The sequence below is a fragment of the Solanum pennellii genome, chromosome 8 (assembly GCF_001406875.1).
Source record: "Solanum pennellii chromosome 8, SPENNV200".
Lineage (NCBI taxonomy): Eukaryota > Viridiplantae > Streptophyta > Magnoliopsida > Solanales > Solanaceae > Solanum > Solanum pennellii.
In genome coordinates this window covers 26,784,674-26,799,110 of record NC_028644.1, presented here as the reverse complement: position 1 = coordinate 26,799,110, position 14,437 = coordinate 26,784,674, and the positions used below count along the sequence as shown (strand labels likewise).

At 34.7% G+C, this 14,437-nt stretch overlaps 2 protein-coding genes across 2 annotated transcripts; one reads left to right on the top strand and one right to left on the bottom strand.

Moving 5' to 3' along the window:
- Positions 1-739: 739 nt before the first annotated feature.
- Positions 740-7,195, top strand: LOC107028701 (protease Do-like 5, chloroplastic). The gene is made up of 8 exons (XM_015229868.2): positions 740-1,109; positions 1,706-1,849; positions 2,180-2,242; positions 2,354-2,443; positions 3,598-3,720; positions 4,200-4,287; positions 5,179-5,253; positions 6,724-7,195. The coding sequence occupies exons 1-8, from the start codon at positions 879-881 to the stop codon at positions 6,828-6,830; spliced, it is 921 nt and encodes a 306-aa protein (XP_015085354.1). The 5' UTR covers positions 740-878; the 3' UTR covers positions 6,831-7,195.
- A 648-nt stretch (positions 7,196-7,843) lies between these two features.
- LOC107028702 lies at positions 7,844-9,509 on the bottom strand. Its single transcript, XM_015229870.2, has 2 exons — positions 9,344-9,509; positions 7,844-8,483 (listed from the first exon to the last, which is right to left on the bottom strand). The coding sequence occupies exon 2, from the start codon at positions 8,378-8,380 to the stop codon at positions 8,024-8,026; it is 357 nt and encodes a 118-aa protein (XP_015085356.1). The 5' UTR covers positions 8,381-8,483; positions 9,344-9,509; the 3' UTR covers positions 7,844-8,023.
- Positions 9,510-14,437: the final 4,928 nt, after the last annotated feature.

Below are 14,437 nucleotides of genomic sequence, written 5' to 3'. Positions count from 1 at the left end.
GAAACCAATGGAGCTTTTTGTGATAGTAAGGCGGCATTACAAATAGCTACAAATCAAGTTTTTCATGAGTACACAAAGCACATATAAATACATTATCATTTCATGAAGGAAAGGATACAAAAGAGACTTGTCAGACCACTATACTTGACAACACATGAGCAACAAGCATATATAATGGCAAAGGGATTGATCAAGTCACAACATGAGTACTTAGTATCCAAGCTAGGGATTGATCAGGTCACAATATGAGTACTTAGTATCCAAGCTAGGAATGTTGAATGTCTTCACACCAGCTAGCTTGAGGGGGGGGGGGGAGTAATGAAGTTTGAGCTATGACTTAACTAAATTAGTTAATACTCCATTCATTCTTATTTAGTTATAATCATTTTAGATTTTATATCCCTTAAGAAACCAGGTAAGTTTATTATTGCATAGTATTCTCTCAAGGTCAAGTTTTCAATCAGTGAATATAATTAATTTATTTTGATTAATTAAATTGACCATGTACATGAATTATTAACTTAGATTTTTTATGTTTGTCAACTACATATTTTCATGGTTAATAACTAAACATGAAGATAATACTCTCTCCATTTCAAAAAGAGTGGTCTAATTAAAATTATGTCAAATATACAAAGTTATCATTTAATGTTATAATCTTAAACATTACATGGAGATGGAATGATGATATTAAAATGTTATCATAAAAAAAAATTGTAATTCTTTTTTAAACCCAACAAATATCTTTTGATTTTGCGAAATGAAAATCCATTTTTAGGAAGAGTGCGAGTAGATGGGTGAAAGTGAGCTCTAAAGAAAAATTTCTGGTTGTTAGGCAAAGGCCATCTGGTTTAAGTAAATTGGTTGAGGAGGCAGCCATGGTGGTGTTGGGAGTTGTTTGTCCACAGCCGCAGCATATCGTTGTTTCAATTCGAACCCAAATTCCTCCAATTTCTACACAAACCCAATATTGTACAAGGCGTAAAGCTTTGATATTTACTTCTTCTCTGCTTTCCTCTTTCATATATACATCTCATCACTCTCCTGCAACTGCTTTCCAAATCGAAATGCCTGAACAAGAAGAAGACAGACTAGTTCACCTCTTTCAGGTATATAATTAATTCAATAGAAGAAAACCCAATAATTGACTTGTTTGCCAAAATGTCTTCTAATTTTGTGGTCTATTTTTAAATTATTTGCTACTACTGGAAAGTGAAGATTGAAAATTTAAGTAAGAAGCCATTAAATACTAACCCAACTTTGTGACTCAGGTATCTTCATAATATAATGTTGGAATTGAACTCTTGACAGTTGTGACTTGTAGGTTTACTTTGCAGTCGTTGTTAACAATCTTGTTGTATCTGAAAGACGTGGGTCTCATATTGATGTTACCGAATAGATGGTGCAGGAAAGAATGTGCACATTATTCTGAAGACCTTGTATTGGACAGATCACAGATATATTGAACAATAAGATCCTCCTAAGCCATTTTGCACTAGTATGTTAGTCCACACAAGTCTAATATGGTTTAGTACCAGTAAAATGCCATACTTCAGACCTACGAGAAATTTAAATGTTTCTTAATCATCGAAAGATCTTTGCAACAACAATAAGACGAAAGTATCATTTTTTGTATTATCATGTTTATTGATTAGTGAGTTTAGCTGTTTGAAATGTAGTAACAGAACTGATGATTCAAATGCAGGATACTTCCCCTTCTGTTGTTTTCATTAAGGACCTTGAGTTGGCTAAAGGCTCCAATGACTCTACTAAGGTGCTAGCCGACGATGAGAATGCAAAAGTGGAAGGGACAGGTTCAGGCTTCATTTGGGATAAGTTTGGTCACATTGTACGATTGTTCGACTCTGTGGATTACAAAGTTGCAATGAATATCCAAATTTTCTATGTTAATTGGATGAACTCTCTGCTTCTTATCTCAAGAAAGTTAAATGCTTGATATCAGACTTGAATTAAGATTCCATTGGTTTTTTGTTTCCCGCCTCAATATTCTCACACAGTTGAAATTCCGTTATCTCGTTCAAATTTATGACCCTGCTTCAAATCTTGCTTCGGAAGTTTCTGTAAATTTGTTTCAGTACTGACCTAACACAGTCACTTATAATTCTAAAATCAGACAGTTTGCTGAGCATGGGGCATGATTATTTTGGGTTAATCGCAGGTAACCAATTACCATGTCATTGCTAAATTAGCTACTGATAACATCGGACTGCAGCGTTGTAAGGTTTTTCTGCATTCCTGGTGTTTTATATCCCTTTGTTTTCAGTTCTTATTTGTATATTCAACAGGACTGCTCCATTTCAGGTAATTCTAATTTTATAGGTTTGCTTTTCAGGTTTCTTTAGTGAAAACTAAAGGAGAGAGCATAGTTAAGGATGCGAAGATCGTAGGTGTTGATCCAGCATATGATCTGGCCGTTCTCAAGGTGTTAAACCGATATATTACTTAATAATGTTGTAAATTTCCATTATTTTTACTAATTTATTTTCTATACTGGTAGGTTTAGACTGGTAATTATAACTATCCAAATTTCTCCTTATAGATTGGTTAGTTGAAGTAACTATGACAAACAGAACATAATCTAACTCCTTCCATTCTATTTTATATGACAATATTTGAATGGCCACGGACATTGAGATATTAATTTTGGTTTATATATTATATTAGCTATTATGGAACAATATATTAAAGTAATGGTTAAAGGTTTGATGGAGAATTCATCATATCAACGTGTTAAATTTGAACAATTAAACGAATTTGAGCCATTGAATTGTGAAAGTTGTGTGGAAATGGGATGGTATAAAATGTTTTAAAATGGCAAGATTTTCATATAACTTAGAAAGATGGTACTTCTACGTTCGGAATAGAGACGCAGAGTCATCATCAACCTATTCTTGTGAAATTATTGGGGATCAATTTGATACGAATTTTAAACACGTAGCTAAATAAGGCATCTATTTGCCTGTCCCAGGAAATTATATACAAGGTCTTCTATTTTCAGTCATATATGAGGAATCGTCATGAGTTAGCAAGTTTTGCATCTGCTGCCAGCATGTTGCAACCCCTCCTCCCTTATCTGAGTTTAGGACTGGCAATATTAGCAAGCTCACACAGACGAAGTTAGTATGTTGATTTTGAACGTATTGCTTTCCAAGTATGATTTTGACCTTTATATGTTAGTGAGTATATAAGGAGCATCTAATATTATTATTCACTTACATATATAACTTATTTTCACTTTTATTTCCTTTTTTTGAATGATGCTGACATGAGTTTGATTTTAAATGAGGAGATATGGTCACTGAGGTCTGAGGATTCACATAGCCAACCCTGATTAGTTTGGACTTAGGGGTTGTTTGTTGTTGTCGTACAGTTCCAACACCCCCTCACACTCCAAAATCTCAATTGTTATCTGTCATTGCTTCTCTCCTTTTAACAAAAAAGCAATTTTATAGAGACAAGTGAAAACACTTGGATTAGATCTGATGAAAATGAAATGTTAAAAGACAATGACTATTAAATATGAAGAAAAAAATTTGTTCAAAATTAAGTTGTCTAACATTTGATATCTCACTGCAGGTTGATGTTGAAGGTGTTGAAGTTAAACCAGTCTCTGTTGGTACCTCTCGTGGCCTACGTGTAGGTCAAAGTTGTTTTGCCATTGGAAATCCCTATGGATTTGAAAACACTCTCACAACTGGGGTAGTACATTTCTACAGTTTATTTATAAGTTAAGAAATATACCGGTGTGGAGACTCATTTTATGGTTTCATTTCCAGGAAAGAGTGTTTCTAGCGTTTATTTTTCATGCATTTCTGTTCAACTTACTCAGTATATAACTTGTAATCTTCATTTCCTTTGAGTATGCTTAATGTTTTCATTTCTATTGAACGGAAGCTCTCTCCTTTTACTGTATATAGTTTTTCATTCGAAATAAACCAAAAAAATATTTTATTCAGCTCATACTCTGAATATCCTAAAAATGCTTTAAACTATGGACTCTCCACAATTCGGTCATACCTATGCCAAAGGGAACCAAAATCATGAAACTGCTGAAGTTTATAAATTAATTTGCTCATGTTTCTCCATGCCATAGAGAAAGGGAAAAAAACAATTATTCATAGGGAATAAAGATAGTTAATAAGTTACCAGTGTTTATTTGATAACCTCAAATGTTACAGGTAGTTAGTGGATTAGGCAGGGAAATACCTGCACCAAATGGAGCTGCCATTAAAGGCGCTATTCAAACAGATGCTGCTATTAATGCAGGTAAACATTATTCTTTAGTTTTCCTGTATAAGATATTAGCACTTGTGAGAAGATTTTGGTTAAAAGCACAAGTAGGGGTGTCAAAAGGGTCGGGTTGATAAATTGGTAGCCAAAAAGTTACTAGGGCATACCCCAAACAGCTCGATTCTTACTAAGTTTTTGTTTCATTGCTTGTTCTTTTATAGTCCCCCGTTTCACAAAGAATGACCTAGTTTGACTTGGCACAGAGTTTTAAGAAAATAAAGAAGACTTTTGAATCTTGTGGTCCAAAATTAATATTATGTCAAATGTACAAAATTGCCATTTAATCTTTTTGCTTTAAACATGCCACGTGGAAAACTGAAATTAAAATGTTAGCAAAAAAAGAAAGAGGTCTTTCTTTTTTAAACAGACTAAAAAGTAAAGGAGGTCATTCTTTTTTAAACAGAGGGAGTAATTTTTTAGTACATAGTAAAACTTGTCTTTTTTTTAAAAAAAATTATGGCTCTATATAACTAAATATAAAGATTGTTTTTTGAAAATATTTTGACAAGATTTCTCAAGGGTCAATTTAGGCTACAAATCAAGCAGAACTTTTTGATGAGTTGAAATGAGTTGAGTTAATAAATGATTAGCCCAAACTTGGATGGGTTGAGCGCGTCATGTTTTCATGGGCTAATTTTGTCACCCTAAGCACAACGGTCACCTCTTCATGATGTACTGTTTGAGTAAGATGTAACACATTGTTTACATGAGGATGCCGACAGGGTTGAATGCCAGTTTGATTTAGGGGATGAAGTTACTTTCTAACTGCTGAAATTGTCAAAGTAGAATACCTTTACCTGATTAGAACTCATAATTCATCAAATTATGCATGTCAAGATTTAGCTTGACATATAGTTACTTATGCAGGGAATTCAGGTGGTCCGTTGATTGACTCATCTGGCCATGTCATTGGTCTAAATACAGCAACATTCACCCGCAGAGGTAAAAATGGTTGCTTGATATTCTTCTTTTTTCTCTTTCTTATTGGTGATCCCTTGTTTTAGGCTTTCCCTTTCAGTTACTTTTTTACTTGAATATTTCTTGGATTAGATTAGCCTAAGGCTTGCAGGTCCGCATCTGCTGGTTCATCGCTTGCTGACATTATTAAAAGCCTGTTGTTTCTTGTCTTTAAACATCTTCTGCTCTAGGTTGACCAGGATAGAAGTAAAAGCATTGGTGTTCGTCATATTCTCATTTTTCAAAATTTTAACTGTTTAAATTCAGCATCACATGGAATCATCAAGCATCATACCCGTATACTAAGCCAACGTATTAGGTAACTGTTGAATTTTTGTTGCCTGGTGGTAGGATCTAGTTCAGTCCTCCCCCTTGGGAAAATATATTTGCTTTTCCCTCTACCCTAATACTGCAGAATATATATGCACAATCTTTTAACCATTGATGTCAAACATCGTACGCAATTAACATAACTTGTTATTATTTGGCATTAACATTTTACCCATCTAAAAGCATGTCAGGACTTGTACTTTTCATAACAAGGTGTAAAAGATGTGCATTTTATCATTAATCCCTCAGAAGTTATTCCTTTCTAAGAGTTTTTCAAGAATGGAGCTGAATTAGCATAGATTAGTAGAAACTTCAAAGCTTACTAATCCTAGTGACTGCTCGTGGGAATTTCGCTCATCTGGCTGTATCCGTAGTAACATGATCAAAGTCATAGTCGTAGTTTGGTAAAATTTGAATTTATTTATTGAGATCACATTTGATCCAGAAATGTGGTATATCAGGTTTGGTTTCTAGAGTTACAAAATTGGATTGGCTTAAGATTCTAATCCAAGCCTAATCACTAGGTTAAGAGCCGATTCATATTACAAAAGCTGTAGTTCACCATCCCTAATGGTGTATGATGAAGTATGTAGAAGCCTACTTAGCTCACAATTCTAGAATGATTACCATATTTAACATTGAATCTTAATCACCCTACAGGTTACATCATTTTGTGATGTTACTGAAGGACCTTTAGTCTACGTTGCCCAAGTTCTCCCAAAATATTGTCACACCCGTGTCGGTTCCTCCAATAATCCACTACTTTTGGAGGATCTAACACGCACCTGGCAGCATTCTTGAAGAATCCGAGCAACATAACCTTAAGTTGTGTCCTGCAAAATCTTGTGATCTGAAAGAAATTAAAGCTCACACTTATTTGATGTTGTAGAGTTGGACAGGTGAATCTGTAAAAAAAAAAAACTGTTTGACCATCTTATAGTCATTTCAGTTACTTCATCTTTAATGAGCATCTACTTTTCTTGCTGCTTCATAAGAGTTTAATACTCTCTGGTGACCTAGTCTTCATACACACACACACACACACACACAGAGAGACTTAGTGATCAGAAAGGATGAAATCTGAGGAAATTTCTAATTGCTTTTGACATTTCATTCATGTTACAGGCTCGGGTATGTCTTCCGGGGTTAACTTTGCCATACCAATTGACACGGTTGTACGGACCATACCATACCTGATCGTCTATGGAACAAGTTACAAAGACAGATATTGAATATCTGTAATCAGAAAGTTACTTCTGTAATCAGAAAGTTACTTGAAGGAAGTCAGGCCAAAGCATAAGGAAGGAAGCTCACTCATAAGCGGATTCTGAGCTATAGCTCTTAGGGCTTGTGATACATATTTTATCATGTTGACAAATTCTTGTCTATATCCATGATCCAATATTAACAATCTTTGATCTCTTTGAGTGGTACCTTGGATCCTTAATGCAGTTTTAGCTTGTTAATTGTATGGTATTATCTTAACAAAAAAGGCTTCATTTTAGAGCTGGAAAAAGACCATGTTATTAACTGCTACTTTTGTAGCTTTCACAATTCATTTTCTTATGTGGAAAAGAAAAACATGAACAAAACACTGTATTCAATATTATGTTTTATGTGAAGAGAAAACCAACAGAACATTGTGCAACTTATGCTAAATGCTATGGGAAGATTATTTTCTTCCATTTAACCAAACAATGTATAAAGTCATGCTAGTTCAAATACATGGGTAACTCCATCCACCAACAAAACTACCCCTTATTCACCTAAAAATAACCTCTTATCAAAGGTCAAAATTAACTGTACATAGATCAGTGAAGTAATAAGTTGTCGTATGCATCATGACATTCCTGGCTGACTGGTCTACAATTTGTTTCACTTACACTAGTCATCAAAAACATATTTTCTCTTCTAACTGAGATATCCTCAAGGACTAATGGTGCATGTTCTGAAACTCGGTGGACAATGGACTTGTCCTACGATCCTTCTCCACTTACACATCAACAGTCCCCCTAACAAGATTCAAACTTGTGAAGTGTACTTGATCCACATCACACTTACACATCAACAGTCCCCCCTAACAAGATTCAAACTTGTGAAGTGTACTTGATCCACATCAAGTGTTGCGTTCTTACTACTAGAAAGCCCCGCGGTCTAGCCGTCAAAATTGGAACTTTATAATGGATCAGCGGCAGGGGCATCATGATAGGAGGAAACCATCGATAAGGAACACTAGAGAGAGGGATGCAACAGAAAATGACAAGTTTATCGATGACAGGCTCATCAGCTTCTTCCTAGAAGAGAAAAACATATGATAATATAACACCAGTAAAGTACACACTTGAAAATGAAATAATCGATTGTCACGATAAATCAAACAGGGAAGATGTTCATCCAATTGGATCAAGTTTATCGCCACGAATAATTATGACTTTTGCTGCCCAAGCGACATTAGTGACAACTGTTCGTCAATAGAACAATCCACATGACATGTTTTCCGACATGAAGAAGGGATTAAAATGAGACCAAGAACTCGCTGTTCCATTGGAGAAGGGGCAGATCTTCTAGTGCTACGGTACTCGACTGCATCTTGAAGAATTATGTTTCCTTGCTTATCAATACAATAAAATGTACCTAGAAAGAACCTTCCATCACTTATACCAACCAGCATTCGTCGATATAGTAACTTCTTGACATGAGAGACATATTTTGAACTGTTTGTCTCGAACTGATTTGAGCTTCCAACATCAGATAGGTATGTCTCTAGTTCCTTGGTGCTCATTTTAGTCCAGTTTAGATCAATGAAGGAATTTTCCGTACAATTCTGTAATTGTAGCTACAGCATATGCTAAGAGACAAACAACTAAACCATAAACTCCTCTTCCCTGCAGAAAGTAAAGACAGGGAATTAATCAGGTAAATTTTGATAACCATGGTGTCCAGACCGCTCTTGGGCAATATATGATACATTAAAGGGAAAGCATTCAAAGCAAACTCTAAAACAGAAGATCTTTCGTTAATTTCTCCTCCCCTCTTCTCTGCCCACAGTAAAATAGAACAAGCGATAGCAGTCGAGAAATGAATCTGTATATATAAAAAATCAAGAAAATTGTGATATCTTGGGTGTGGGTGTGAACAAGAAAAAGAAGAGTCTTCTTAGTCTTTGAACAAGGATATTATAAAGAACACCGTAAGATACTCAGTTCCACACCACATAGGAATTGGCATACTCTTGGGCAGAACATAGAGATCCAACATGTAGAATACAACAATCACTATAAAGTCACAATTTAGAAACGTTACAATATACTCAGTGTATACAGAAACAGCCTTTCTACATCCGAGAGGTAGGGTGACATTTGCATATACTCTATACCCACGACCCGGGTAAGGTAGACTCTACCCTCGTGACCCTATAAGACACCCCTCACCAACCCCCTAAAATGCAAATAAAGATGAGAAATGTGGTCAGTATGATGAAGAATAAAGCTATACTCAAATAAAAATCAGCCACAAATTGAGATTTGTCTGTTAAAAGGATGGAATTGAATAAAGCGTCAAGATACTCAATTTGGGGGGTTATATACCAGATATATCATAAAAACTAAACTCATCTTCTTCATAAACCATCTATTTTAACAATCCGACAATTAAATTCTTAAATAAACGCATTAGAGAAAACGATATATCTCAAAACCCTAACCCCAAATCTCAATTATTAGCAAGAGCAGAATTTCATGGGTACCTTTTGAATAAATTTTGCAAAATTCTGGAGAAATTAAGCTCCAAAAAATATGTGCAACACTTGCTTCTACTTTGTTTCGGTATTTCGGCGCAAATCGTATTCCACTTCACAATGCGCTGTTATAACAATGCCTCTTTTTTTTTTTCTCTCTCCGGCCTTTTTACTTACATTAGTTTCGTGTCCTTAATTTTTTTTTAATTTTATATAACTACCTGTATGATGAGTATGTGAACCCAAATATACATAACTTGCTTAACTCATTCAGAATTTTAATGGTTGTGCTCAAGATAATTTAAATAAGATTCAATATCAATCCATTCAAGTCTGACCCATTTTAAGAGATTTCTCAATTGGAACCAATTCAATCTCCAATTTCAATCCGTTTTAAAACTATTTACTAATATATGTTTCTATATTAAATGTATGAATTATTATCTACTTAACATGTTTAGGATTCATCTATCCATTTGATACTTTTTTAAAAAAAGAATCTTAAGCGAAAATTTAAATTGTGATTGTATATGTTAAAATTATTAAGATTAATCGGATCAAATTGGGCGGGTCAAAGACCCAACCCGTTTTTAGCCCATTTGAATCAAACTCATTTGAGTCCAAAGTAAACTTGGGTGGGTCAAGATCCAATTCGATTTCTATGTCAACCCATTTTAAAATTTTTAATTTCAACCCAACCCGCTCATTTGACACCCCTAATGATGAATAATAAAATGCAACAATTATAAATTAATTTTTACAAATATTTGATAAGAAACATCAAAGTGAGTGGCATATTTTAATGTTTAAATAATTTATTTTACGGAATTAACGGTAAAATAAACTTTGGATAGTAGTAGCTAAGTTTCAATCAAACCATAAATTGCTAATTTGACTCCAAATAAAAATTCTGACTTACTACAGTTAGATATGAAAAAATTAGCTAACTAGTCGATAAAAAATGAATATTTATTAAAATAATATACAGTTTAAAATAATTGTTAAAAATGTCAATATGTTATTATATAGCAAATAAAGTGTATCTTGATATAATTTTTTTGCCTTTCTTTTGTTTCTCATCTTGGGCCACGTTTGGTTTGATTTGACTCCATTACCTACTTTTCTCTCTTACATTTTTTACCTAAATTCTCTCACTTCAAATCATCTAACCCTTTCCTTCTTTAACCGGACACCATAATATCTCTTTCGACATTCATCTTTTTTTGAAAAAAAAAATTCATCAATTATTAAGGATTTTAAATTTTTTTTTTTAGATTTTTTTAATAATCTATAAAAAGATTTGTACAACAATCTCATTGATCCTGATATCATATTTTGGGTACGTATCTTTTGCGATTTTATCTTCATCAATTGTTCAAGGATTTTAAAATATTTTTTAATAATCTCTAAAAGGATTTGCACAACAATCCCATTGATCCTGGTATCATATTTTGGGTATGTATCTTTTGCGATTTTATCTCCTTCTTAGTGATTTGATTTGTATTTTGAGTTTTTTAGTTGTATTCATCTATTTATATTGAATCATTTCTACATATTTTGTATTTGTTTGGATCTTTCTATATAATTGTGTGTTTAGTTGCTTAGTAATTCTCCATTTTCGATTTGAGTTCTAGCTAAGAAAAACTTCAAAGATTTAACTATATTGTCTGAGTCAAACAGGACTACAAGAGGTATCATATAATCATAATTTTTTTAGCGATTTTCCCTCTATTGATCTATGCATTACTCAAGGAGCCCTGAAAATGTAGGTTTCACGGTTAAAATGGCTGAACAGAGCAGATCTAAGTAGATCAATCTCAAGTAACAAGTAAGTCACGCAAAAGCATCAAACTATTAAGTTACAATGATCAATCTCTCGCAGGAACCATTTTCCATCGGCACAATATCACTAGTCAAAACCATTTTTCTCGGCTTTATATCAACTCATTAGCCCGAATCATTTCCTATAAGCTTTATATCACTAGCCCGGAACCATTTTCCAAATCGGCTTTATTGTCACGATCCAAGGATACCCACTAGACGTAACATGGTGTACTTGACCCCGAAAGGATTTTATACAAGCCATTAGCATAATCATTAAATAAGATCATAAAAGATTAGGGAAATTTTCAAATGTTTACAATCAAAGTCATTCTCATAAAGAAATCAAGTGGAAGTCTCTTTATAACATTTGTCTTAAACCATCTATTAAACTTCTGACTACAATTCACTGGGACGCAGCCCATAAAAAGTCTAAAACATAAAGAAATGACATAAGGAAATAAAGGGTTCGTTCTAGAAGCTATGAGGACTCACCAATTCTTCAACTCTTTTAGCACCTAGCAATCTAGCGTCCAAAGCATATCAATCTCTGAAAGCCTACACATGGTTAGAATGTAGGCAATATGTGTTAGTACAAGATGTACCACGTACAAGAGCTAGCATAACATCATAAGAACATTTCAAATGGTTATTCAACATAAGACATAAACATAAGAGATAATAACATGATCATAGAATAATCTCCAACATAAGCATCATATAATCACAAGTCAACATAAGACATAGTTAATGAACATAGTAGATAAATCATAATCAAAATAAGCCAATTCTTCATCATAATCATCATATAAGAATGATTGACTCTTTGTCATCTATACCACAATAGCACCATTCTCAACTAACCTCAAAAACATACAAGTGCAAAGCAAGAATAGCATCCCATAATACCACCCAAACCAAGTATCCCTTTTTTTTTGTCATCTTAATCATGGTCTATATACACGATCTAAGTCTTTAAGTTTTTCTTCCATAAAAGTATCATACTCCTAGGTCACCTTAGGGCATACTTGTGCAATGCATGAAAGACATCTCATACTACCCTTCACACTAAGCATAACCTTGAAGTCATCCTAGTCATATTCACCCTCCCTTGGCCTCATTGTTAGCTTAAGCATGTCTAAGTCCATTTACACTCTTGACCACTATGAGTTACTTCATTAAGTAAGTCTTAGTTCAATTATGCTTTAGAACACTATGATATTCTTCTTTAAGCATGTCTTAGTTAATTGGATATGAAGTTTGTTACTAGGAACCTTGACTCTACGATGTAAAGGCACACAACTTTGGGAAAAACCATATTCTACTACATAAGAAGTCCCCCTTTGACTTGGATAGTCCTCATATCAGCTAGGTATGGTTCTCCTTTCCACTTGGAGCCCGGACCCTATCTTGTATGGCACTCATCTCATCTTCAATATCCACTTGGAGCCAAGCATACACTCCAATATTTACTTGTTAAGCCTTGCTTAATACTCATTGTCTCATGGAAGGATGTCCTTGACAACAAACCCATGTTTAAGTAATTCTATCACTTTATTCTTTCGAACATTCATAACGTAGATTAGGTTAGTATCGTCCTTTCACCACAAATCCACCCATTAGACTTCAATTCATCACATTGACTATACTCTGAAAGCCCTAGTGATTTAACATTCATGACTACAAGCCTTCCTCTAAAAGCTTTTCTTCATTCTATCCATATTCATAGCTAGATTACAAGACATTCAAGTAATAGGCTTCACCTTAAGAGAATCTCATCATATCCCTCATTACTATGTAATTCTAGTCATAATTCATCATAAAGGTTCAATTCCATCTTTACAAGTCAAGATCAATCATATTCAATTAAGTTAGATTCAATTCATGATTATGTGTTTCTAACATTGAACAATTACTACTCATGACCTTGATTCAAGAAGATCACCCATGAACCTTCAATTTCACCTCTAATGGCATCAATCCACAAATATCACATTCATCAATTTAGACTAGGGCCATAGAAATCATATAAATTCGTCATAATATAACTAAACAAAGATAAATCAATCATAATTAGGTATTATCCACTAGATTGGAATCATACCCATACCCTACCCACAATGTAAGAATAACCCTATTAGAATTGGGTATTTGAAACCACAATTGGGGGACTCCTATGGGATTCTATGGGTGGAAGAACCCATAGATAAAAATCTTAAAATACCTTAATCAATGCCCTAGCACAAGCCTTTAGCAATGGAACCTTCTTAACCTCAATCTTCTTCTTCAATGGAGGTTTTATAGAGAGAAATATTTGAGAGATGAGTGATTTGGGGTTTTGATTTGGGTCTTGTGTAAAGTGACTTAAAATTGGGGGGTTAATAACTTAAAATCCCTTAAATATGTGAATAAAACTTATATAAAATGACCTTATTAATTGACTAGTCGATTTAGAATTTACCTAAGTGCCCCCAACTAGGCATCCCCTTGACAGGGGTTATGCCTCTTTTCACGGACCGTCAAGGGAACCATGGCCCCTGGTGGTGCCCGTGGTCCCTTGACCAGTGGCTAACCTTCAACTTGCCAAGCCTCTACATGCTAAGGCATGATCACGGGCCTTCCCACGAGCCGTGGTCATGACCACAGTTCTCAAAGTGGCTCGTGGTTCCTTACGCAGTAGCTATGCCTTTGAGCGTTACCTCCCACATGGCTAAGGGGTCTTCACGAACCCCTTCACGGGCCGTGGTCATGACCACTAGCCCTGAAGGTTGTCGTGGACCCTTAGGCAGTAGTTTGCCAAGGTTGGTCAACCTTGGCCCCTTAGCTTAGGTTTGCCCTTTTTCCTTGCCACATACCCTCCCCATAATTAACCAAAGTCTACATGGTCTTCTATGCTATGAGGTCTAACACGCACCTTGACTTTCAACTACTAAACCCCTCATCCTAAGCATGTAAAGTGTCATCTATAACCCTTATCTTCAAGATCACACTCTAGAACCCTAGCTCTTGGCTCTAGTTTAGTCTACTAATTTCCTGGGTGTTACATTTATATCACTAACCGGAATCATTTCCCATTGGATTTATATCAAATCATTAGTCGGGATCATTTCCCGTCGATTTTATATACACTTGAAGAAAATGATCGCGACATCACAAATTATCACATCTCTTATCACGGTACTCACAATCTATGCATACAAGAAGTATCACAATACACGGGAGAGACAACAATTCACACAATTCAAGTCCACATTCATGCTTTCAAACATTTCATCAATCAAT

Bases quoted from the DNA above. Each gene is read 5' to 3' on its own strand.
- LOC107028701 (XM_015229868.2), top strand. From the start codon at position 879: ATGGTGGTGTTGGGAGTTGTTTGTCCACAGCCGCAGCATATCGTTGTT. The intron at 3,721-4,199 runs GTAGTACATTTC...CAAATGTTACAG, and splicing joins AAAACACTCTCACAACTGGG to GTAGTTAGTGGATTAGGCAG. The intron at 5,254-6,723 runs GTAAAAATGGTT...TTCATGTTACAG, and splicing joins AGCAACATTCACCCGCAGAG to GCTCGGGTATGTCTTCCGGG.
- LOC107028702 (XM_015229870.2), bottom strand. From the start codon at position 8,380: ATGAGCACCAAGGAACTAGAGACATACCTATCTGATGTTGGAAGCTCA.